Genomic DNA, 26858 nt, shown 5'->3' on the forward strand with positions numbered 1-26858 from the left:
TACAAATGGTACACAATTTAAGATAAAATTACGATATTATTATGTGTCACTATCAAATCTACTTTTTTTTAGACATGTGGAAGAGAAAACTGTATTTTTTCAGATTCTATCTATTTTGTGACTAGTTGAAATAGTTTGTGTAAAAAATAAAGATAAAAATTAGGAAGGTACGATACAAACCTGAGGCACTAGAATCAAGAGCTTTCTCCATATCCCTCATAAGCCATTGTCTTCCTGAGAAGAACGTCTGGTTGTCTGTTGAAGGTACCTCGAAGAATAGTGGTCGTAACGTCAGCTGGGGTGATGGATGAACTGTGGAGAAATTTATTTATTAGAACAATGATGTAACTTGCATAAGATCGTCAAGAATTAAGTAAAAATCATAGTTTATGTCGTCTCGTACTCGTCAGTAGGCTACGTGACATCGCCGCGTCTGCATACGCTGCTCATGATGAAGAGTCCCTCTGTGACTCGAAACTAGTAAAGCTTTTCTCCATTAATGTACGTAAACGATAATATGGAACGAATTACTGACTGCGATACAATTTTAATCTTATCATTAGAAGTTAAGATGGGATATTTACCATGTTTATTTATGTCTATGACTTTTCAATATTTCGGCACTGTTGCAAGCGCCATGATCACGGATGAACTAATTTTAATCTTAATCGATATGTTTCTTAGAATTGGCATATGAACATAAAATAAGTAGGTACCTAATATAAAATCTTATTACTCACGATTTGCAAATCATTGTCTAAATCGGTTTTATTACAATCAAAAACTCATTTTACCTACCGAAGATGTTTAAAAATAATCTAAGTTGCATTTAATTAGAAACCTAATTACGTTAAAAATAATCTTCGACTACATTATAATAATATCTTTTGGACGTTTTTGCTGTGAGTGAATAGTGACTACTGGCTAGACTAGGAAAAAACATTAATTTAGCTTTACAAGTGTGGGAGCGACATGCTTCGGCACGAATGGGCCGGCTCGACCGGAGTGATACCACAAGGTCTCACAGAAAACCGACGTGAAACAACGCATGCGTTGTGTTTCTTTGTGTGAGTGAGGTTACCGGAGGCCCAATTCCCCCCTTCCCAATCTTCCCCATCCCCATTCCCGAACAACAACAACAACAACCCTTAAATTCCTAACTCCCAAAAAGCCGGTAACGCACTTGTAAAGCCTCTGTTGTTTCAAGTGTCCATGGGCGGCGGCGATTGCTTACCATCAGGTAATAAGTCTGCTCGATTACGTCTCTTAAAAAAAAAACAAATAACCTTTTTTGATTTCTGATGATGTCGATGATTGCTTGCTGTTGACCCTGGCTGATCGTCTCGCTGCTGTCTTCCGTGTTTTGAAGAATCCACTGGACATTCGCGTCAGCTCATCTGATCTGCCGCTTTGGAGAGCTATGGGAAAAACAATTTTATTAATGTAATGATTAAAGCTGATTGTTGTGTGACAGAGAGTGGAAGATAGAATAATACGATGGGTGGAGAAGGAAAGATTAATACTACGATAAACAACGATGAAGTGGAACTCAAGAATTTCATACAAATAAAAACAAGGCCTTTTATCCCCGAAGAGGTAAGCAGAGGAGCTCATTACCATTTATGTTATAATAGGGAGTGTGTCTATAGCCATACACTGGGAACAATTCCAGACTCCGTGCTGTTACTGAGAAAATTTTGAAAATCCGAAAAAAGCTTTGTAATACTTTGCCCGACCCAGGAATCGAACCCGAGATCCCCTTGTACAGCATTCGCACGTGACTACTTGACCAATAATCTCAACTCATCTCAAACAAAAGGAAAATAATAATAAAAAAAAAACAAATCAACAACTCTAAACTGTTCCAGAAACCCAGTCTATTTTTATCCCTATACCCAAAATTTCCAAATTACTTCTAATCTATGAATGGTTCTCGTGTCCAAACCTAATAACATTTCCTTGTGAGTGGTCGATATTGGCAGCCATAAATACGGAGGGGCGTGGTATCTTAATGACCAGCCACTTTAATCTCCAAGAGCCTAATTAGGAGAGATAGGAAAGGGAATTAGGAAACTAATTTGGCTAATTAGTTGATTGTTTTTTTTTTGGGATGTTGTCGGCGAAAATTGTGCTAATGAAATGTGGTTTAAATAATGGATTTTAATATTCTTAACTGGTATGATAAATGGCTTGTCATTGTATCATTTCCTATTATATTATCATTGACATATTTTATATGGAATCCTAGAAGGGATGAGAATGCTTTAAAGAATATTTTACATTTTTTAAGTTATAGGAATTAATTAAGGATTTGAGTTTAGTTCCAATTCGAACTCAGTTAGTTATAAATTTTCAATTTTTTTCATTAACCTGTACCTTTAGTACGTTTAAAGTAATCGAAACGAGAGCGCATTCGGCGTTCTTATTGGTTGGTTTATTCAAACCGGCCATTCAGAACATAACAGAACAGAAAACGCTCTCGTTTCGTTTTCGTTCACCGCAAAGCAAACTCATACTAAGGGTAGCTACTGATATGTTTTGAAACGAATTTAATTGAAATACTATGGGTCTTCTATTGCAGTACTCAAAAGGCAAAAACAAGAAAAACAAGAAAAGATATATAATATGCAGGTATCTACTCACTGTTAACAGAATGCCGTCTGCTGCCAGGACTGGATGAGGAACAGTTGCTGGCTGCTGATAATGACATGGACGCCAGAGAGCCCAAGGAGTCGCGGCCCAATGGCGTCGCTACTTCCACCTCTGAAGAACCAGTGAGGGTTGATACCTGGAAGGAAAGGGTTATTGGAAGGGTAAAATATATGTATATGTTGCAGAAATTGTTTGAGAATATTGAAGGTAAGAATACTGTAACAAAACGAGAGCGCTGATTGGCTGGTGCGATTGAACAAACCAATCAGAGCATCGAACGTGCTTCTTTTCCTTTTCATTCAACGTAAAGCAAAGTTCTAAGAGTTTGCTTACTGAGGTAACTGATGTTACTGCGTTCGGAATGACAATAAAAGATTTGATGACAAAATAAATTTAAAAAGACTATTCTGACAGAAGTCTGCTTTTGAACATATTTCGCTTCGTTCTTACGTTATTGCATGAACAACATAAAGGCTTCTCTTAAGTTATATGTGACTCAAAACCTTAACACGATATTTTTTTCGTAATTTAGCGAAAAACTAAAATACATACTATGTAGACTACTTATTTTCATGATGTTCTTTAGGACAAACAATATATCTTCATAATATCTATGAAATAAAATGCAATACTTACAGGACTGGTATTATGTGACGCCAGCGTATGTGCATCGAGAGAAGCGAGAGAAGTACAGCTATCTCTAGCCTTGTTCCTCGCTCCTCTTCTCTCGCCCAGAAGTAGTCCCAAACGCATGTACAGGTCATTCTGCCTTCTGGACTCGTAACCAGTCTGTTTGATGTGACCTCCTTCGTCATCTGTGGGAGAGAAGAAGGAGATTAGCATAAAAAGAGATAGTTAGAAGTAGTTATATGGAGTTGTTTGAAAATAAGAATAATATTTCACTTTAGAAATTATCATAGCTATACTAAAAGTGTTTATCTTTCATTGCATCTTTAACTTTAAATCATGTAACATAACGATCAAAATCATACGAAAATAACTTACAAATATAAACAATTTCTAAATGCAAAATTGATTTCACAACAAAACTCTTACTTTGAAATCTAAGCTATTGTAACTTCTAGCATAAAGGTGCAAAAATATACAAACAATACAAACGGTGTAATCATGGCTAACAATTAACAAAACGCATTTACAAATACTGCTTTCCATAAAACATGCCTATGTTCACAAGCTGTCAACAAAACACACAATAAAAAAAAAAAACAATTGAATAAAAACAACGAAATATTCAAATTGTGTGAACTCCATGCATAATATACATTTATATACACAATCGTGCAATATTCTTACACAAAGGGAAAACTAAAGAAATTATTCCAATCATGTGACGATCAGATGTTTTTTATCAACTCAATTCTTATAAAAGCGAAAATTCATTTCGCGTCATGTTCATTGTGAGGTTTAGTATTTCTACATATGTGATATATAGGCAAAATAGCTTTTGCCTGCGGCTTCGTATCCATGTCTGTATACGAAATTGCATCAAATTCCATTCAGTAGTTTCAGTGTTATTGACGGATAAACATCCAAACTAACAAATTTTAGTACGATCAAATTAAGTTAGATCATTACCCCATTATCAGTTTACTTCAAAATGACATAATAAATCCATAATGAAAAAAGAAATATTTTATTACATACGCAAATATTTAATAACTTTTTATATAACGTAATTACACTTAAACAGCTAAGTATTCTGTAGAACAAAACTGCTGAAAAATAATGTCCGTAGTCATTTGTTCAACCAATGAATAAGAAAAGAAAATACACCATTTCTTCCATCATATTTAACCAAGCACCGACTTTCATATAAAAACAACCGCCAATAATAATTAATTTACTCGATCCCTTTAAACGACTTCCGATAATTATTTCTACCAGTAAGAAGCCCAACTTATACACCCATACTTATCCTTTGTTTTCTCAATTCCCATGACATTTTGAAACAAATTAAAGAGTTTAATGAAGCGCCACCATATTAGGAATTAAAAGAGGTCTTTGCAAGATATTTTTGCGTCATCCATTGTGTGCTAAACTGAATTGTTGTGTAGCGGAAGAAATTAACACTGGAAGCGGTTGGGAATGTTACTTCGAAACAATTGTTGGGAGATAGACTTCTAAAAAGTTTAAAAGAAAAGATGAGGAAGTTGTTTTCCTTTAGATTCACAGTATTGTCTTATTTCCGTGACTTCATATCAACAGCCCGTGGCAGTACAGTGTTGGACTATGGGTGATTTCTCTATAGGAAGGTATGCATTGAAGAATGCGGACGGCGAGCAAGGGTAACTCACCGCCCGACCAGAACTAGACCCTTGTTTAGGCGAGGAGCATCAGACCACTATAGATGGGGCCCAGTAAGGCTGATGCTGCTGCAGACTGCCTAGCGGGTTACCGGGGCTCCGACTCGAAAAGCAGAAGTAGGAACGGGGTGGTTTTTAGGTCAGTATGAATCTGACACTCCCTCTCGCCTCGCCCAAGATATAGGATGTCATTTCACTCTCAAAAAAAATGTGTTGGAGAGCGCTGCTGTCTGGTACCTATCTGTCAAATTTTATAGGTAGGTACTAAGTCTAACGTTTGCCAAACCTATTATATTCCATAAGAAAAAGAAATCCTTCAATATACCATTCTCTGTTTCACTTTAACTTAACATTAGCCTACAGGAGTCACTGCTATCTTTATTACTTTTACTTGACATTATCCAACAGGATATACCTTCGTCTTCCTTTACTCCAAGTTGCAATACCGGCCATACTGTCCGGTGTAAGGCGAGATCCACACCAGGTGCGGAAACGATGGCGTGGGAACATCGCACTTCCAACATTTGAACTTGATACTTTGTCTTACTTAGTTACAAGGATAGTGTGATAAACAAATGAGTGTGGCTTTGTCAAGGTTTAAGGGAATTTAGTTTATTTATTTATTTCAGAATAATAAGATTCTAGATGTCTGGCAATGCATTTATTTAAGTTGAGTAGTTTCCTCAGTCAAAAAATAAATTTTACTTTTTAAAGCAATAAAATATTCAAAAGTAATTCCAATATAAATTCATTGATATGATGATCAACTTAACGTTCGAACATTTCTAAAAAAAAATTGACGTAAAAATCTGATTAAGTAATAACGCACTATTTTATACAAAATTAAAAAAAAATGGTTTTTGATGTTTGAAAAACGGATTGAATTTGACTACTAGTCTATTCCCTTTGGACCTCTTTCTCAAATGCAAAAAACTTTAGAAATTGTATTTTTTCCAGGGTCTAAGCTACGTATTTTACTGATATTTCTACAAGACCTGAACTATATAAATTTTACACAAGCCAAGCCGCAGTCGGGAAGCTAGTAAGTTAATAAGCACACACTGATATTTTACTACTCATTACCAAACACATAACCAATTAAAGCCAGAACGCATTAACTCAATAACCGGCGTCAATTTAAATTGAACTGTCACCGTATAAATATACAGCTCAATGTTAATTAACGCATTTATTGAAATGTCTTCGTTAAGCTGCTAAATGAAGATATTTTTGCCAAATGTCATGTTGTTTCGCTTGATGTTTGACATTTTGTTGCTTGTAAATTAGCGTGAAAGGGCAATACTTACAGACAGACTTACTATCCATCCATATTGTAGTGAATGGCTTCATTTTATGCTTGTGTGCAGTTCAAATGCTTTTGAGGTTACCTCCAAATTAACTAAATATCACGGTTTACTCGAAGAGTCCCTCTGTGACTCGTGGTAGAGCATTTCTAAATTAATTTACGTGAGTAAACCGTGATTTTTAGTTAATTTAATATGTCTCACGATAAAAATCACCTCCAAATTTGACAAAATAATATACGAATGGTGTTAAGTTGGAGATACTTTATGTCCTTATTAAATGTTTACGGTTTTAAACAAACGTTTTCCGAACTCGCGGGTCACGAGCAGTCATTAGATGATTTTTCCCCCTCAAAAAAACTTATTACATGTAAGTTATAAATGGTGTAATTCACTGAAGATTTAGCCATGCATTCATCCCTACCGATTCTCTAAGTAACAAAGTTTCGGTAATATTCGTCATTCACATTTTTGACCAACATAGTGATATTAATGCTGGCTTTAAGTCTATTTCAACACACAGCAATAAATAATTAAGAACTACCAATTCATTAGCCATTAATAGAAGAGCCATAAGTAATTAATTCTAATAATTAGAACATCACGATCCAATGGAATCAATTACTTCATTCATTGCACATCAAACTATTCTATTCTGACAATTTTCTTTATTCGATTTTCAATCTTGTTCTTTTGGGATAAAGTAGAATGTCTATTGATTGGTTCGGGTATGTTGATCTGCTGTGTCTGTTCATGAATGATCACGTTACTCATTATGATTGTACTCATTTGTTGTAATGGATTTATATTTGGAACACTTTCATTTTAATGCGTCACTGGTAAAAACAAGAGCAACTGTCAAGGACGTGGTCCTATGTTTAAGTTAGATTCTTTCAACGCACTCATACCGCCTCTTGTGTTTCGAGTATCCATGGGCGGCGGCGATCGCTTACCATCAGGTGATCTGTCTGCTCATTTACCAGTATATACAAATAAAAATCCAGAGATTTTTGATGCTTTCTCATATAATAGACATTATCCATTGAAAACTGACCCATTTTTAATGCTTATGTGTCTGTTAAATACATTTCCAAATTCCTTGATAAACACAAATTATCAAAATTCGACATTATAACGCTTTTAATCAACAGTTGACTGCATGGTTGGTGCGGTGGCTGGCAACCGACTGCCGCGCAACGTGTAACGGGTTCAATTCCCGCATTGAGTCATCCACCAATTGTTGTTTCGGGTCTAGGTGTCATGTGTATGTGCACCTACCTCACAGGAGAATATAGTGTGGCGCAATTATAAAAAAATAATGCTCACACAACACAACTTCACTTAACAGATTCTCATCACATCACTAAAAGTCTATCTTTACAAGTTTACTAGCAAAAACCGACCACTTCCTTCCAATCAATAGGGATGGGATGTGGTCGGGATAAAAACTGTCGAGTCCCACGCTCTGTAAGCTTGTTCTAATGTGTTCTAAGGTGTATGAGTATGCTATTCTATGCTCAGTAGTGATTGGTGATTTCTATATACTTAGAATAGTCATTTGCAGTTAAATATTTGAGCACATTTTAGTTTAAATTATTTATTGTAAGCTTATGAATCACCTATGACAGCGCAGTAAGATATATTTTAGTCTAGTATTGTGTTTAACCTCTAGACACCTGGAGTACTATAAATAGTATTAAATAAATGTTGCTGTAAAGGCCGAACGTTTTAGAACTTTGTGCTTCGAGTACGACCGGGCAGCCTTTTTATAGCATCAATTCCCGAGTGTTTGTTTTTTCCCGCTAAATAACGTTCGGCCTTTACCAGCAACATTTATTTAATACTATTTATAGTACTCCAGGTGTCTAGAGGTTAATTAAAATTTTAAATTAAACAGACGGATCACTAGATGGTAAGCAATCGCCGTCGTGCATGGATAACCGAAACACCAGAGGCGTTACAAATGCGTTGCCGGCCTTTTGGGGGTTAGGAATTTCAGGGAATACGGGATGTTAGTAATTGGGCCTCAGATAACCTCACTCATACAACGAAACACAACACAAGGGTTTTTTTCGTCGGTTTTCTGTGAGGCCGTGGTATTACTCCGGTCGGGGCCATTCGTGTTGAAGCATGACTCTTCCACACTTAAGTTCTTTATTAAATTAATTCTCTTCTTCTCTTTCCGAGATAGGGAAACTCAGAATATTAGGTATTTGTTTTCTTAATAGATTTGCATTTATTTGTAGTAAAGATATTTGTAGAAAATAACATAGCTACCTTTATCAAAAACCAAATAACCTTTACAATTATCAGAGTTGGCCATGACTTCTTCGACTGACTCTAACTAACTAAATGAGTGACATAATGGTTGCAACCATTACAACCTGTTCGAACGAACATTGTCAAGGTTATCCAATTAGACACGCAATGTATAGTTCAATGTGTTATGTAAAAATGTAGTGTTATATAGTTTGAGTTCAATGTTAAAATTAAATGTTAAAGTTCGCAATTCTATTGATTGCTTGGTCATTTTAACTATGTTTTTTAAGGGGGAACATCATCACTTCTCCAACCTTGGGTCAGGCTAGAGGGATAGTCAGACACTTTTTGACTAAAAACCACCTGTTCCTACTCCTGTTTTTTGAGCCGGAGCCCCGGTAAAATTTTAAAATACCCGTGTCTAATTCTTCGGGAAATGAGTTTGAACATTCAATGTTATCTTACACAAACAATCATTATAATCAGACTGATCTGAGGCCTTGGTTTTAAGTTCAACGAGATCGAAACGAGGCTGGGTAAGGCGCTGTGATAGGTCTGCTTCAATGAACTGACCAATCACAGCGCTGAACGCGTTCTCACTAACTCGTACTAAGCCCCTCAGATTAATAAAACCATCACATAAGGTCGCTTTAAACGCCGGGGTCACCTTTAAACCTGAGTTACCCAGACACGTTAGCAACATGATCGGTCAGTGTTCACAACAATGACGGAAGCATCGTATCGGGTGTAACACGCTTCATTTGTTCGGGGTATGAGCAGTGATCGTGGTGTTGACTTACTTGATGTTGCCTTGTTGAGAATCTTGAGTCAAGAGGGTAAATTCCTGGTTTGGGGAAAGCATTTTAGGGTTAAGTTTTTAGTTGTTGAAGTGTGGAAATGGGTCAGGGTTAGTTTTTGAATCGTGCCTTTGATGATTATGTAATCCGATTCCTGGTATAGATGTGATGTCATATCATTTTATTTTGAGGGAAGAAAGTCATCTAATGTCTTCTTCCGCCTTGGATGAGGCGAGAGGGAGTGCCAGATTCTTACTAACTAAAAACCATCCCGTTCCTACTCCTGCTTTTCGAGCTGAAGCCTCAGTAACCGCCAAGTAATCCGCAGCTCCTGATCAGGCATCAGCCCTACGTCATAATATATCATTTAGAAAATCGAAAAGTCTACTTCGTTCCAATTCAACTCAAGAATATCGTGACAATGAGATACAGTATGTCTGCCGACCACGCCAGATTGTCTAATCCAATAACATAGTACAAATTATAAAATCAATAACATCACCCACACTGCAATAACTTCAAACCTTAACTAATACAAATGTCTCATTCACTTACTTGTAATGTGAATGTACTATCAAGTACAGTACAGTTCTAAACTTAAGCAGTTTGGAGGTAACTGTAGCGATTTTAAATAGATCTTCTGCTTGTTTTTATTTTTTTTTGCTACAAGCCGGTAAATCAGATGGATCACCTGATGGTAAGTAATTGCCGCTGCCTAAGGACACCCGAAACACCAGAGGCGTTACAAGTGCGTTACAAGCCTTTTGGGAGTTAGGAATTTAAGGGTTGTTGGGGAATCGGGGATTGGGAAAATTGAGAACGGAAGTATACAAGTTAATATACATGAAACTCAGACCCGAAACGACACTTTGTGGATCACGCACAGAGTTGCTCTGTCCGGGAATCGAACCCGTTACATATTGTGCGGCAGTCGGTTGCCCAACCAGCCGTGCAGTCGTTAATAAGCAAATTACTTATTAAGTAAACGATAGGATCAATATTTACACAAATACTAGATTTTTCCTTTTGTATTTAGACCACCAAAATTTTATACATAAAAAACATCAAAACAATTAACTGTCCCAAAAACTTTACCTCTCTTTTTCTCGTTCATATTAAAGGCCAAACTCGACACTACCTAAGTACTTTTACTGATACAAATACCCGTTCCGAGTAGACAACGACCCGCCCTCACTCGTCTCTCTCGGTGACAACTAGCGACCTCTACCCAACCTACGTAGTAAAGTCACGTCGCGTCATACTACCCACTGAGTTTTGTCGTCTGGCAATACTAGGTCGTGAATGAAATTGCCAGTTATTGCATAAAATATCATATCCTGCTGTTCTTTAAAGTGTTGGGTAAAGGTTTATTTGTGTTTTATACACGTTTAAATTATTTACAATTTATTATCGAATATGGAGTTTTGTTCCATATTCTATGCAAATTACTAAGTATTCTTCACAATTCCCGATTCTTCAACAACGCTTAAATTCCTAACCCCCAAAAGACCGGCAACGTACTTGTAATGCCTCTGGTGTTTTGGGTGTCCATGGGCGGCGGCGATTGCTTACCATCAGGTGATCCGTCTGCTAGTTTACCGGTGTATGTAATAAAAAGAAAGAAAAGCTGCTGTTATTTCAATAGCAATTTCATATCCGTATAATATAACTAATTGTACCTGAGAAAGCATCTTATAAATAAATTCAATAAATTTTATAGTACCGAAGAAAAATATTGCCATTCAAATAATCTTTATAATCCACACAACAAACGTTTTGAAAATCATAATTCCTCTCGTATTTATCTCCGGACACGATCAGTTTTTATCGATACTGATGATCTTGGCCACAAATCGATGTTACTTTTGTCACCGATTCTTTATCTCGATTGAAGAATCGATTACTCATGTCTTCATCGTGTTCTATACGTTCATGATTCATGCGAGTGAATATTGTATTTATATCGGTTAAAATTGTGCTTCGATTAAAAATCGGTTAATGAAATTAATCACTGATATATACATTTTTGTGCAAATAAACATCTTAGCATTATAATGTGCGTATTACAACATAAATCATGGAATCTTAACACTCAAATAAAATCCAACACAAAAATGGTTCAAGCGTTAAAAATTGAACACAAAACAAACTCAAAAACACACAGAATGCAAATAGACAATGGTAAAGTAAAACCGGTACTAAGCTATGTGTCAAACGCACGGAGCGATGCGTACAGGCAATAAGATGTGCAAAAATCAAACGACGACCGTGCTACACCAGGGAATGCGGACTGAATACCGATCTGTTCATTTACCGCAACAATCGATACCACATTAATCGATCCATCAATCGATACAGTTCAGGGAAACATACCATATCAATTATTCGTCGTATGTTCCCCACATAATCCAACTATCGAATCCAAATCGATTCCAGAAACTTGACAATACATTTAAGAACATTAAAATGCAAACGTATAATTGATTCTTAAAGCTACATTTGCAATTAAATGAGCAACATCGGTATAATCCACATTCCAATGCAAAATTAAGACTTCGTGCCTGTCAGTTGGTTGAGTCCTTGGGGCACTGAGGAGTGCGTGGACCACAGCGACCTGATCTTATTGAACACCAAGCTGTGCCACGCCGCATTCCGAGGCCCTTCCTCCGGCAAGCCTGTAGAAGCACCCAGTACACCGTCAACAAATCTCTCACCATCCATCAACACTGGAGTCGGTAACATTTGTATCACACGATCCCAATCGAACGCCGATCGTCAACTAATTGCACCTCGCCGCATTAACAAACCATTACGAATTGTAAAAGATACCATTATTCATATCGACAGATAGAAATGTTAGCAATCGACAGATTAAGTACAAACGTGAAGGGGCAAGGGCCGTGGCGAATTGATACTAATAGTTTATTAAGAAACTCACAGCTGTGAACGAAGTGTATATTTCAATTACCCAAGAAATCTGGTGGACCGGAATGATATAATTAATGGAAATGGAAAATGTAACAGATACAGAGATAATGTTCACAGCCGGCCCGCTGTCTGCGCGGGCAGCGTTGCAAAAGTACGGAATTATACTTTAACTAATAAATACAGTAGACAGACAACCGGTCCTTTAAGGAACCCCTACGTACATCCGGCGCGGCGCTGCGTGGGCGCGCGTGTCGCAACTGTCACTCACTGATATTTACGGCGCAGGGATCCTCGCGGTTTTCGTAAAGCTCATAAAGCGGGCCATCGAAGTGAGAGGTGCTGCGCGACCTGCTTGTGAATGAGATTTCAACTTTGCCCAAGAAGGGATCAATGAAGTGTAGCTTGCGTGTGCAGCCGCTTGCGCAACGATGCAAATCCGCGGCTACCACGCGCAGGCCCACGGGTATGCAAATATGAGTGCGTGCGAACTACTTACCGGAAAGGGGCACGTGGTTGTCGTGCGAGTGGCGCGCGCGCTGCCCGAAGGGACTGCGGAGCGATTTGGGGCTCAGGAAGAATCTTCTCCTGGTGTGCGGTGGTGTGGGGCAGCTCTGTGCTAGGTTGGAGGGTTGCTTCGGTGGCTTGGGCAGGCGGTGTGGCGCCTGCCAGTCGGGCTCCTGCCGCTGCGGCGAGGGAGTGTACCTCTCCATGACCGGCCGCCGCTGGGCCTGGTTATTCCTCGCGCACGTCGGACAAGCCTCGTTCCTGAACATGCACGAGTAGCATCGCTCATGCCCGCAAGTGTCGATCAGTTTCCTCTTCTTGCCCTTGTCAAAGGGCATGTTACAGCTGGGACAGGTGGTGCCTCCCGTCTCGCTCTCCAGCAGTTGACGTATCGCCGCCAAGTCTGCAACAGGAATGAAGCATGTTAATATTGTTTTGATTATAACGCTGGTTGTGTCACTCTCCGATTAGTATGCGACAGCGCATGGCGCTCCATGCGTGGCAATCGATTTACACAATAACGACCCTTGAAGTTATTCTAGCTTAGGATAATAATATAATTTGAACTGTACAGCGGCGGACTGTTATAAGCAATTATATCGAATGAGGATGTTGCGTCGGAATTTAAATGGAGTTATGGGCCGACAGTAAATGACTGAGTTTTTACGATGTTTAATGGTTCACTAATGTTTCCTTGCTATACATGTACTTTTATATCTCGAAAATTAATGTAATTGCGTCATAAATATGTTTATGTCCTCACATTTCTCATGTTACGGGCGGTTGAGTTTAAAACAAACTGATTTATACGTGGGTGTCGTTATAACTTCTGGTGAAGCAGGCTCTCTCATCAAAACTTAAATCAACACTTTCAAATTAAGCGATTCGTAAATCAAGTGTCTGCAAACGAAGTAATTAAATACGAGACGTGTTGCCTCACGAGGCGGGGTGGCGAGGCGATGATGTGTTGTCTCGCTCCGCCGTACGTTAAAGCTCGCGCCGTGTCCTGATTCCACGGACAAATGACATTATGAGAAGATTGACCGTCGTATGCGCATACCGCGAGCTCTTTTACAGGTTTTTCTTTTCTTTATATTACCGTCTGAGGATTGTGGGCGAAATTAGTTTTTTTGTTTCAAATTAACAGGATTAACTCTGGCGTCAATTAATTGAATTGAACATTTTGAGACGGAGTGCGTGCTGGGCAGTCTTGAAGTGAGTTATATGAGGCTGCATTCTCGCTTTCCTTTTCTGACCTTTACCAAAATGCTTCCCCTGTAAGTGACAGGCGAATAACGTGTTTATGACGTCGTGCAGGTTAATGAAGGCAGTTAAAGATAATTTATGAGTCTCTTGATGTAAGAGTACGTGACATAATTGATACTTTTTTTCTAGAATACGCAAGTTTTGTTATGGTACTTGTGAAAAGAGTTTAGTTGTTTACAGTGTCTAGTAATTGAGTATGATCTTAAATGGAGAGTAGTATTATTGACTGGTTTGAAGAAGGTAGTGTTTGGTGATCACATAAAAAAAGCATTACATAGTGTAAGCAAAGTTTTCACGTGAATTTGTATAGATAGCAAAGTCTAAAGTAATGTTATAGAGTTTGGTACTATAGAACTTACTACTTAACAGAAAAGACCGTGCCTCATAAATTTCCTTGGGTGGTTAAAATGTAATACATATTACTTTGCACTTTTAAGATTCAGTGCTTCAAAGACTCTTAACATAAAGGGCAAAATCAGAGTTCTTTTTTAGCCAATGACATATCACAAATAAGGCTATAAAAAGTGCACTAGTCTGCTTAAAAGGATTAATAGGACCTACCTTTAGAGAGTAAAAAGGAGTTACCTTATGAAATGTTTAAAAGGTGCAGTTTAAGATTATTTTTTGTAGATAAGACAACATTAAGTATCGATGATAGTCGTGTAAAGGCATAATGGTTATTTATTAAACCCTTAAACGTAAGCATCGTGGTTTAATATTTTGATATTGTCTATAAATTGTTTAAGTAAAGATTTTTATGGGGCAAAAATAAATAATGAGTGCAAAGTAAAATTAGTTTTATGGCTTTTGAAAATACAGTGTCTTTTTGAAGTAAACGATTTTGGTGTATATTGCAGTTTTTAGTTGTTAGCGTGATTGGTGAGTAATGTCTATTTCTGGATAGGCCAAAATTATTTATATGCTCAAGAAATAAATTTTTCGTATTCTCCAAAAACTAATCTGATAAAATCTTATTAATCACACCTTTCAACACGATGTTGATTATTTTAATTTATTTCTCAAAGGTATACACATTAGTATGTTAATTTATTTCGGCTATTTGACATTTATTTACTTTTGGAAGAATACGGAAATGATATTAGTTTTGGGCTGTGTTTGCTTGATTGATAGTGTTAAACGAATTTAGGGAAAGAGAGAGATAGAGAAAGTAGAAGCGTGACAGTCCCGGCGTCGTGTGTCGCGGAATGTTGCTCATGAATACGAGCCTCTAGCATGGCTTGAAACTAGTCGAGTTCCTTGTCAAATGCTTACTTGAGTAAGCTGAAAAATCATTATAATTAAAAGAGACTTCACAGTGAAACCGTTAAAGTTTATTCCCGGATTGGATAAACTATAAACATCATTATTTTTTCAAATAAATATGATTATGTTTACTTTCATTCAGCTACATATATATTAAGACCAACGCGAATAAAAATGACACATGCGTACTATTAATCTAGATATAATTTAGGCATTAAAAACAGAGGCTATTTTTGGCTATGATGAAATCATAGCCGCATGGGGTCTACGGTAGCATGGCATGCCAGTCGAGTCAATTATCTAACGGCTTCATTGTTTTTGCTCTGTCTACCACGAAATTTTGCATTCCTTCGTGTACAGTGTACAGTACAAATAAATTAAGATATTGGCAACGTAAAACCTACGTGCTGCTTTTTAATCGATTTGGAGATATAGTATTGGAGTTACCACATGATGTAGTGTGCTAATGTAATGGAAATTTAGTTTTGTTTGGTTGATAAAAACTACTACAACATATTCTTTAAAATCTGAACACCAGACTGAACACAACTATGTATGTACTATGTAATAAGAATTTTGAAAATTGAAATCCATAAAACATCCTTACTATACATATCAAACTCCATTTACTTATACCACAGAATCCTATGTATAGTTCCCATAGTAAACGATAGTAGTTCACACCATAAGCCCCATGGTATGAGGCTTGTCTGGCAACGGACGCTGACTCACGCAAATCGACTGAAGGTAAAAAATCATTTGCGACTGCGTCTACAAACTTAATTATACCATCAGTTTACGACCCTTGCAGACGAATATATTCTCTATCCCTATAGGTTTTAAATCTACATTTGAATTCAAGGGATGATACAGTTAAGTTGGTTTTAACACAAACGGGTTTAAGTCACGCCTCAATAGGAATATTAAAGTAATTTTCTCTCAGAGAACTCATCAATTTCTTAGTGGTTTAAAGTTTTTTGTCTAGTATAGCCAGACAGCGTTATTATGTTTTGTTGTTTGCCGTTATTTTTAGGTTAGTAAGGTGATTGTTTTGGTCTAGAGCAAAACCTATTTGTTTATACTTTACGTACTAGTTTAAGTAATTGTTTAAAGATGTTTTTGTTGCTAGATTTAGTGTGGGAGAGCTATGCTTTGGCCGACTCGAGCGGAGAAAGATAACGACGTGAAACAACGCTTGCGTTGTGTTCCGCTGTGTAAGTGAGGTTAGTGGAGGCCCAATTACCTCCCCCTCCCAATTTTCCCAATCCCCGATTACCCAACAACCTTTAAATTCAAAATCCAAAAGGCCGGTAAAGCACGTGTAACGCCTCTGGTGTTTCAGGTTTCCATTGCTTTGCTTACCATCAGGTGAACCGTCAGCTGGTTTACCGGCTTATACAATTAAAAATAGAAGTTTTTTACTTGGTAATCTTTTCATTGTGATTTTAAACGCAAACGTAGAGAAGGCCCAGTCCAGCAGATTGTCAGCAGACTGTTCATAAAGTTTGTCATATGTACAATACATGTATAAAACTCATGTTACGAGTACTGGTAATTTTACCATTACGTTTAGTCGCACATGTTTCTTAGAATCTGGTCTGATAAGATAGCACTGTATGGTTCAGTATTCCGTATCTGGTTTGAGGAATTGCGGTTACAGTCTGTAGGTATTAGTAATATGTCGAGGTCAGTCTTACAATGAATGGGTTGTATACATTTTAAAATTTTGTTTAGACTGAATTAAAATTAGTCTTTCATAAGGGCATACAAATGTGCTTAGTTTAAAAATCCCATAGGCTGGTCATCAGTTAGTTTAGCTGGCCGGTAGCCATCAGTACCTATCAGGAGTATGGGGAGGCACCGGATCCTTTATGGACATAGAGGATATAGACCACATAGAAGGCAAAATATGGTCCGCGTAATGAGAAAGATACACAAGACAGCATCTAATAAAAAAGCTACTTAGCTCAAATAAACATTATGTCACACCCAAGTCAGCTCATAAATTGGCTGTAAACTAAATTTCATCACAATACGCTCAGTAGTTTCAGCATCAGCGTGAATGACGAAGAAACATCCAAACAAACAAACAATTTTTTTCCCTTATCATATTAGTGTAATTAGTGTGAAGTGTGATGATGTGATCATTCATACTTCTGCTACCTGCTTAATCAAATCTAGTATTTCTATAGTTTAGCCTTCATACCCTTTCATTAGTACTATTGGATCTATTGATATTGTTCGCATGATCTTCCTACATGCTCACCGCCTCTGCTTTCCCTCCTACGGTCTCATTCAGAATAGCTGATAGTTCAAGGCTGTTTGTGATCTGTTCTAGTTTACAATTATGTAATGCCTTTCTTCTATTTAGATTATAGTTACTTGACTCGTTGGTGATGTCATTGCCAACCCGTCTTGAGCAAGCGTGGTGATTAATGTTCAAACCTTCTCCGTGTGAGAAGAGACTTTTGGTCAGCAGAATTTAACATAGTCTTTCCACTTCTTTGGTAGTCACATTAGTGTTCACAAAGTCTTAAAATATATGGTTTTATGGGTATATACGGAACACTTAATACTATTACCTATATTACTACCTATATTTTAGGTTTCACCTTGAACAACGATTGGGGCTATCTACAACCTATACGTTATGTTATTAGGTTTTACTAGTAATTCACAAATTTCTCAGAAACAACTATTATCCGCTGATAAACAGCTTTATTGCTTGTTTTTATAAAACTTTATCTTGACAACCGTGTCATGAATGGACAAATATGATTCCTTTATCATCTGTAGTTACATAAAAATAGCAATATACACCTTAATTCTTCGAAATTGTAATCATAAGTGCATTTATTTTATGGAGCACCTATGTGACACTATAAGATTAGAGGATAATACTAAAACTGCAATTTTTTGTAGAATCGGGAAGTCGGTTAAAAATCCTGAAAGAAACCTAAGTCTTAATCGATAACAATCGAATACTTGATAAACCAGGTAGTATTTTAGACAAACACAATTTTCTAGCACATCTATGTATCAAATTTCATTAAAATTAGCTCATCAGTTTGGCCGTGACAGCGGATTAAACAAACAAACAGTTACTTTCTCATTTATAATATTAATTAAACTATACAAATTAATTGTTTTAAAGCAGGAAACGCTTTATATTGCTGCAATAGCTTATTGCTACAGTTTTCACAATTATTCATTGTTAAGAATTCATATTTATTGGTTTCGAGAACATGATTGAGTTATAAAACCGGGCACAAATTGGCTGAAATAATTAAGGAGCAATCTCCTTTCTCCTGGACATAAAAATGTCTTTATTTTTTCGTTCCAGTTATCATCACACTAATATTATTAATGTGAAAGTTTGTTTGTTTGTATATTTGGCTACCAATCACGCTGAAATTACAGAACGGATTTAGATGAAATTCTGTATACTGACACCTTCACAATTTAAACTGCGAACCTCAATTTCTTCTTAAGTCACCAGACTTAAACCTAAAAACCTAAAACCTTCTCCTAAATCTAAAGTTAATAATCACATATAGGGCTTATGCAGAAGTCATTGGATGATTTTCCCCTTCAAAAACAAAAAAAATCTAAAAATAAAAAATAATATGCTGAAAATCAATCGCATTCAAATCGGTTTAGCTGAACGCGAGATAATGACGCACAGACATACATTCAGGTCAAACTGAGAACCTCCTTTTCTTGAACTCGGTTAAAAGGATGTTTTAATAGTTATGAAAGGCATAGAACTAAATGTAATCCCTAACTTGCTAGACAAGCACAATGACCTTTAAAGAAAGAGATCTTCGTAAAGCAGTGTACAGACGTATTCAGGTTTAAGATTCATGGAAAACAATCTCTATGAAATGTCGAATATTTTATAAAAACATTCAATGTTTATTTATATTTAACATCCGCGTAAGCATACAAAATGCACATTCGCCATGGCTTAATGATCGATTTGCATCGGTAGACCTCAGAATTAAAGCCGCCATTTTTTTCTACAATCAGAAATAGTAACTGTGATACCCTTGACAAATTCTATAGTAATTAGTGATTCGAACTTTGGAATGATACGTTAGAAGATAGATATAGAGATGTACCTACTTCTCAGTCTGATAATGGATTCGGATTGTCCCCCTGTCGAACAACAAGTCTATCTAATTCTCTGTTATCAAACTCTCATATTTGGGAACAGGGAGTGCATTTTTTATTGAAGAGCAAAATAATCTAAATCTCCACTCTTCATAGTGTGAGGCAAGAGAGAGGCAGTGTCAGACTCTTATTGACTAAAAACCATCATGTTCCTAGGTACTCCTGCTTAGTGATTGAAATTTTACTTCTGCCCTGACCACAGATCGATCTGATATTTGGAACACTCTCTTAATCTAGATGACAATACAATATTTTAATATTATTTTTACAAATAGCTATGGTCTATGGTGGAATAGAGAGCTTATTAAAACCGTTTAACTATTAAACTATGTTTTTTTTATGTAGGTATTTAAAATTGCTATTCATTATTTCTTGAAACAATTAATTAACAAACTCCTATCCCAAACTTCCTTTAACAACATTTCACCTCATCTATGTCTACGCCATGATATATTTGACCATAGGTCCACATTCCCAGACATCACCACAGTATAATAAAGTCACATCTGACTAATGTGGTAATCTAGTCGTTAATTGAACCAATTAATCATGCGGCCGTTAATTTACTACGACCCGCGGATCAAGTTATGGGAATTAGCATTTTTTGTCAAGTCGAGTGTGATGGTATTTAGTGGGAAGAAATTAGGAGTAGAGACGGTTGTATGAAAGTTCTGTGCCCTTAGTATAAGTTTGCTTTGCATTTAAAGTAATCGAAACAAGCGCTCTAATTTCCCGGCTCAAATAAACTAATCAATCAAATCGCCGAAAGCGCCTGCATACTAAGAGTACTGACTGACTTTTTACGATTGTGTACCAAAAACAATTGCTAAGGACTGGGTTAAGTAACTATTACATAAAAGTACGGTATTTTTTTCAGGTTTAATTTCTCAAAACTGTCACAGAATTTAAAAGTAAGTATGATTGATTGGTTTTTTGATAGCTAATGAAGAAATTGATAAAATTTATTATAAGAAAAAAAACTAACTGGGTAAGTCACGTATTAATAGGTTCTGACTACATTTTCTGGGAATAAAAAGTGTGTTACAGGTATTTTTTAACCGACTTCAAAAATAAGGAGGTTCTCAGTTTGACCTATATGTATGTTTGTTTGTGCGCGATTATCTCGCGTTTGGTTAAAGGAAAAGTTTAAAAAAAAATTGAGGTTCACACTCAAAAACTTTTAAAGGCAGTTATTTTCTTTTATATAATTGTAAATACCATAACACAGCAGATATTAATACTTGTACCTTTATTATGAGCAGATGGTTTAATTATGTGGTTCAACAGTAACCACAGAAATGCAACTGTGGTAATCACGAGGTTGTCTTGGCTTTGTATGTGATGATTAGAGAAATATAGTTATTGTGATATTTTGTGGTCAATGGTGTAATAACATAAGTACAAAATACCTAGTTATTTTGTAACATGTATGGTGTTGTGTAATTTATATTTGTTTACTAATAGACCACAATTTTAGTTTTTTTTTTTGGAATTTTCGTATACTAGAAACTTCTCTTAACAATAACAAACTCAACAAAACACTAATGATTGAATGAGATTTACGCTTAGCAACACATTTAACGATTCATTTTTATGTTTAAGTCCAGTACTCTTAGTACAAGTTTGCCTTACGTTGAACCGACAAAAAAAGAGCGCGTTCGGTGCTCTGATTGGCCGTCCTTAGTACAAGTCTGCTTTACGTTGAACGGAAACGACACGAAGACGACGTGTTGAGCGCTATGATTGACCGGCGCGAATAAACCAACCAATCACAGCGTCGAACGCGCTCTCTTTTCGATCTCGTTAAACGTAATACAAACTCGTACTTAGGACTCAGAAGTTTCAATTTAGAATCTCAAATCGAGAATTGTCGTACCTATAAAATTAATTTTATTTCGACCCAGGGATTAACAGGAATCAAGTTAAAGATGTTACATATATGTATTTAAAAAATAAGGTTTTACAATGCGTGAGTAAAGCAATTGATATTAGACCGTAACCCGTTGTTATTGGGTATTATTTTAATTGTTTTCATTAGTTTAATATCATGATTGACTCACGCACGCTGAGGAGTATCCTTTACAGTACTGGTACCTTTATAACAAAGAAAATAAATATCAGTTTTGTTGAATTTTCTTATAAATGTAGATATTTTATTTTAGGCCTAAGACTATACATAACATCTATTATGCCACCCCATTAAATATCGATGCTTTCCGACCAAGAGACGGTAAGCGACATTTTTATGTGATATTGAATTTTTCTCCATTGAATGTATGATCCCGCTTACCCCTTATGGCCGGAAGATATCAATTATGTATACACATACACACAACGTCACGCCTTTTACCCCCGAAGGGGTAGGCAGAGGTGCACCTGCACATAACGGCATGTAATGCCGCTGTACAATGTACACCCACTTTTCACCATTTGTGTTATAAGTCCCATGTAATAGGAGGTGAGCCTATTGCCATATACTGGACACAATTCCAGTCTCCGTGCTACTACCGAAAATTTTTTCGAAAATCCATAAAAAGCACAGTAATACTTTGCCCGACTCGGGAATCGAACCCGAGACCCCTTGTTCGGCAGTCGCACTTGCGACCACTCGACCAACGAGGCAGTCTTCTTCTTCTTCAATTATGTATAAAAAATCCTAATTTTGATTTGCCTATTACATTCCTTCGATTCGAATATAGATTTTGATTTGACGTATCTAATTCAATTTTTTACAGAAGGCAGGTAATTTCCATAGACTTTATTTATTTTTAACCGAGAACATTGATGCAGGCCAAAGTTTCCATAGAATATGAGTACGCCTAAAGCCCTACAAAAGTCACCAAAGTCCAATTTTCAAAAACATAACTAAATACACTTTCCACACACAATAACCAAACACATGACCCAAAACTGTGTCACCACTCACTCTGCTTACCCCATTTCGACCACAAACACCCAGATACAGTACTTTTTGACATATAGACATCTGCGAACAGCCGTAGATCACTTCACGTCTGAATGATCTACAGATCTATACAGAGTTGCGAAGATTTATGGCCTGCGCGCGCGCAGAGCCGACGACAATATTGCATATGGAAATCTTTGAGGTATGTGATCATGTAGTTTTGTATTCATTATTGAAGGGTAGATGTGTGTTTTAGTTGTTTGAAGTTTAATTTTGTGAGGTCTATTGTTTGTAGTCTTCAATTACCTAGGCAAGGACATAATTTTGAAAAAAAATCTTATGATTGCTCCCTTTCTCAATCTTTCCAATGCCCGATTCCCCAAGAATCTTTAAATTCATAACCCCAAAAGACACCCACTTGTAACGCCTCTAGTGTTTCGGTTATCCATGGACGACGGCAATTGCTTACCATCAGGTTTTTATTTCTTATTTTACTCGTTTATCAGGCTTTACCATAAAAATGTGTACAATTTAGTACATAACTCTCATCTAGGTGGTCCATTTAAATTTAAATTGGCTCTCTAATTAATATTAAACCTCAATAATTTAACTTTTGTCTTTAACCATAAGACATTTAACGACACACTTTTGTATTAGGAAAACAGTTAAATTTCTCTTATCCTGAAGTAATGGTTATAGTTAAACTGGATAACTGTCGTTCATCAAGTTAACGGCGCGGTTAAATTGTTCAGATCTGGAGACGCAGCGGTAAATGAAATAATGTTAGGGCTTCGGTATTCTATTGGTTCGTTTGCATACTGTCTTGGGGTTATTAAATTATTTCTGATGCTATTGTATTAAAGGACTGAATTGATTTTGACTGGTTGTGCGATGTGTTTAGTTTAAGGTATAACCTCACATGTTTGATAACTCTTTTTTTACTTTAACAACCTAGTTAGTCAGTGGGCATTGCTGACTAAAGGTTAGCTCTTCTCGCACGGAGAAGGTTTGTCAGTGGTGTCTAAATAATCTTAGAAAGTACATATATGTACATAAATCTGAGAAAGTCAGTGTTCAAGTTCAAGTGTTTGATTGTATTGAAGTCTAAACAAGAAAAGTTATTTTTCATTTAATATACCTATCCCATAAAGAGGGCCAGTAGCGCAAGTTTTCAACTTTTTATAATTTCGAATCATTGTTCTTTCATTAGAATCTGAACCAGGAATCAATCGGAGACCCCTCCGCACAGAAACAATGTAGAAGGCTACTAAAACCTTTAACACAGGTCATAATAAACGCATATAACAACGAATAACCTCTCACACCATTATCCATGACGTAATATTATAATACATCGTCATATTATTATTCTATGACCTAATAGTTGCAGAATGAATGCACTAGCGAAAATGTCATAGAGTCATAAGGTGCTTTTCCACCAGAAATGTGCCATGTTGCTATGCTACGAAGATGTAATAGCTAAGTTGTGAAACTATGTGACCGTTTCCACTGATACTAAGCTATGTAGCTGAGCGACGAAGATGTGCTGGGAAGATCCGCTGCCGTAAAGTATCTATGCGCAGCTCGAGTATGCGATGTATCGATAGTTGGGAAGCCATCCAGAGCTCGCATCTTTTCCGTATGAAAAACATAGTTAAGCTGAGTCCGTTTCCACCAGTGCTAAGCTATGTGTACAAATAAATATGATTGGTGGAAGCCAAACGCATCCACAGCAACGTAGCATAGCACATCTTTGGTGGAAAAGCACACTAACGTTTATGAACATTACAGATGATGAGATAAGTCCAAGTGACAAGTTATAACTTGGCTAAAACAAGACCTCCTTATCATAATCATCTTGGGAAACCGTGGATTACTTAACTAAGTTAACTGGTCTCTAGCTTGGATTAACTGGTTTGTTTGTATTGTAAGATTTTAATCAGAGAGTATTAATTTTATTGTTTCGTATTGAGCTGTTTTGGTGTGATTTAATCAGATTTCAAATGCGAATTTTGGGATAATAATTGAGTTTTTTCTGTTGGATAGATTTATAGATAGAAGAGCTAGCTTTAGCCAGCGGGTTCGTTTTGCCTTTAAAGAAGACTAGTAAAAAAATAGTGTGAGTGACTTATGTGTTATATTCTAGACTATAATCTCAACAGCCTTGAATTTCAGGAGATTTCAAATTTCATCTCGGTCCCTTCAGCCGTTTTGTCGTAAAGGAGTTACAAACATACAAATTGCATTTGAAACTGGGGTAGATTATGGGTCTGAAATAACAAATAGGCTGATTTTTATCCTACTAAAACTAGAATCAAGACAGAAATTTTCCTAAACATATGACTACCTCCCTACCAATTCTTAAGAGTTCTCAATCACTTAACAAATTATTCAAATCACTTCGTCCTTCTTAACAATCCCTTAATTCATTCACACTATAAATAAGTACAGTGACATACAAAAACATGTTTATTTACAAAAGCTTTCTATATCACGCTGTGAACGTTTGCTTCGCTGTCAAAATACAACAAAAAAGTGACAGTGCGTGGGCAGTGGTGCACTTATCAACGAATGCATTTATGATGCGACTGTACACATCGAGCTATACAACACCAGTTTAACATGGACTAGCTTTGTATGATCTTTCTGTACATCCAAAGCTCAGCTTATACTGGTTTGTATAACTTGATGTCGTGTGTACCTGAATAATGTTTGGTGCTTCGTTTAAACGTATGCTAGTGCACTGGTACGCAAGTCAGTAGAGAAGAATGAAATGTTTTTTTTTTATTTCTTTAAGTAATATTAAAGTGGTTTTTTGTTGTGCTACTGTGTGTTATATTGTTGCCTTATATGGCGCAGTTTATGGTCCAGGCAGTGAATGGGTAGTGTTGTTATGATTACATTAATCGCTTTATTATTCTTAAATATGATTTGAAATGTCAAGTCGAATTTTAAATATGTTTTTCCTTATTTACATTCCTATTTACTGACGCAATGAAGTGAGAACTTATTACTATATTTCTGTTTAGTTTTTAATTGTAAAAGTATATACCCTTAACCGACGAGCATACATGAAAAGACTGATTACTGTTGATAAAGCGAAATAAGCATGTAAGATTAGTAGCAATTGCCGGTCGATTATCTATCCTACCTACTACCCTCATAGAAGACAGGCGTGTGGTTATGTACGTATGTTTGAAGTTTTTAATTGAAACCACTGACATTTTAACTTTTAAACACAGCTAATAAACGATAAGATTTCATGATAATATTTTATTCAAATAAAAGTATAATGTAACGTAATATATTATAAATTACAATAAATAATGTCTCAATACGATTTTAGTATTCACAGCAGTAGCGAATAATGCCTAGATTTAGGTATTAATAGTTACTAAACTTCAGTAAATACCTGCCCAGTATCTGTTTAGCAATATGGACCTGTTGCGTTTGCATTATTTTATGATAGGAGCATAGGTTAAACTGTAATCGGTTATAAAATATCAGGTTTTTGATTAAGATAAGATATCGTTTACCTGAATGAGTTAGAATGGGGAAACTAGAATTTTATTACTTGTTTGTATTTTCTTGAGAGTTCACTACTGGTTTACGGGCCTTCTTTATACAAGAAGACTTGTTATGATCTCTACGCTTGGAAAGCGGGTTGGAGATTTTTTTATAGAACAGGGGTCAAATGAGCAGTGTAGTCACCTGATGGTAAGCGATCAGCGCGTTCTTGGACACCCGCAACAACAGAGGAGTCACAGGTGCGTTGCCGGTCTTATAAAAAGGAATAAGCTCATTTATTGAAGGTTTGAGGGTCGTATCGGTTGATTTTAGGTTAAAAGGATCAATGGAACAGGGATGGTGACAAATAGTGTCGTATCGTATTGTCACGCCTTTTATTCCCGAAGGGGCAGGCAGACGTGCACATTGTGTAATAAATAAATCTCCGTCTTGTCTTATAACCATGTTTATAAAATTAATAATTATTATTTACGAAATGTGATCATACGTATGCAAGGACACACAGTTTCCATAAGTTATTTTACATAAGAACCAAGCCTGTAAGATTTTATCTTAATTGTATTATGTTCTAGTACTCTTAGTTATATTCCTATGTACTTTATAAATAAATGATTATAAATGAAAACTATATGCTAATATGAGTAATATTATAATGAAATAGTGTTAAGTAATTTGTATTTCTGTTTTATGAAGTGTTTATATATGATTATTGTACAAGATTATCTGGTCAAAGAGTTGATATGCTGTCAGTTTCCATTATAGCATCAGTCAAAACACACCTTTAATTCTTTAGGTTAAAAAGTGAACAGGGAATATAGACATATTCATAACTAGCGAGTTTGGCGCGGTTTCACCCACTCTGCTTGGCTATCACACCCTTTCAGCTTTATATTATAGATAAAAAAAATAGTAAATATAGTATGTAAGATAAAATGTATGTGAGGCTTCTCCTTCT

At 36.3% G+C, this 26858-nt stretch overlaps 1 protein-coding gene across 5 annotated transcripts in view; it reads right to left on the reverse strand.

The window, feature by feature from the left end:
* The window catches only part of LOC118276042 (protein TANC2), a 310683-nt gene that overhangs the window by 6975 nt on the left and 276850 nt on the right, over nt 1-26858 (reverse strand). For 3 of the 5 annotated variants that reach the window (XM_050707485.1, XM_050707484.1, XM_035594174.2), the window contains 6 exons: nt 12761-13171; nt 11898-12011; nt 3289-3467; nt 2644-2788; nt 1287-1418; nt 181-312 (listed from right to left, as the gene is read on the reverse strand). In XM_050707485.1, coding sequence (XP_050563442.1) covers nt 181-312; nt 1287-1418; nt 2644-2788; nt 3289-3467; nt 11898-12011; nt 12761-13171 — 1113 coding nt within the window. Of the gene's footprint in view, nt 1-180; nt 313-1286; nt 1419-2643; nt 2789-3288; nt 3468-11897; nt 12012-12760; nt 13172-21530; nt 21565-26858 lie in introns of all 5 variants that reach the window. The other 2 variants (XM_050707487.1, XM_050707486.1) reach the window with 2 other exon arrangements.

Source organism: Spodoptera frugiperda, chromosome 31 (assembly GCF_023101765.2).
Source record: "Spodoptera frugiperda isolate SF20-4 chromosome 31, AGI-APGP_CSIRO_Sfru_2.0, whole genome shotgun sequence".
Classification (NCBI taxonomy): Eukaryota; Metazoa; Arthropoda; class Insecta; order Lepidoptera; family Noctuidae; genus Spodoptera; species Spodoptera frugiperda.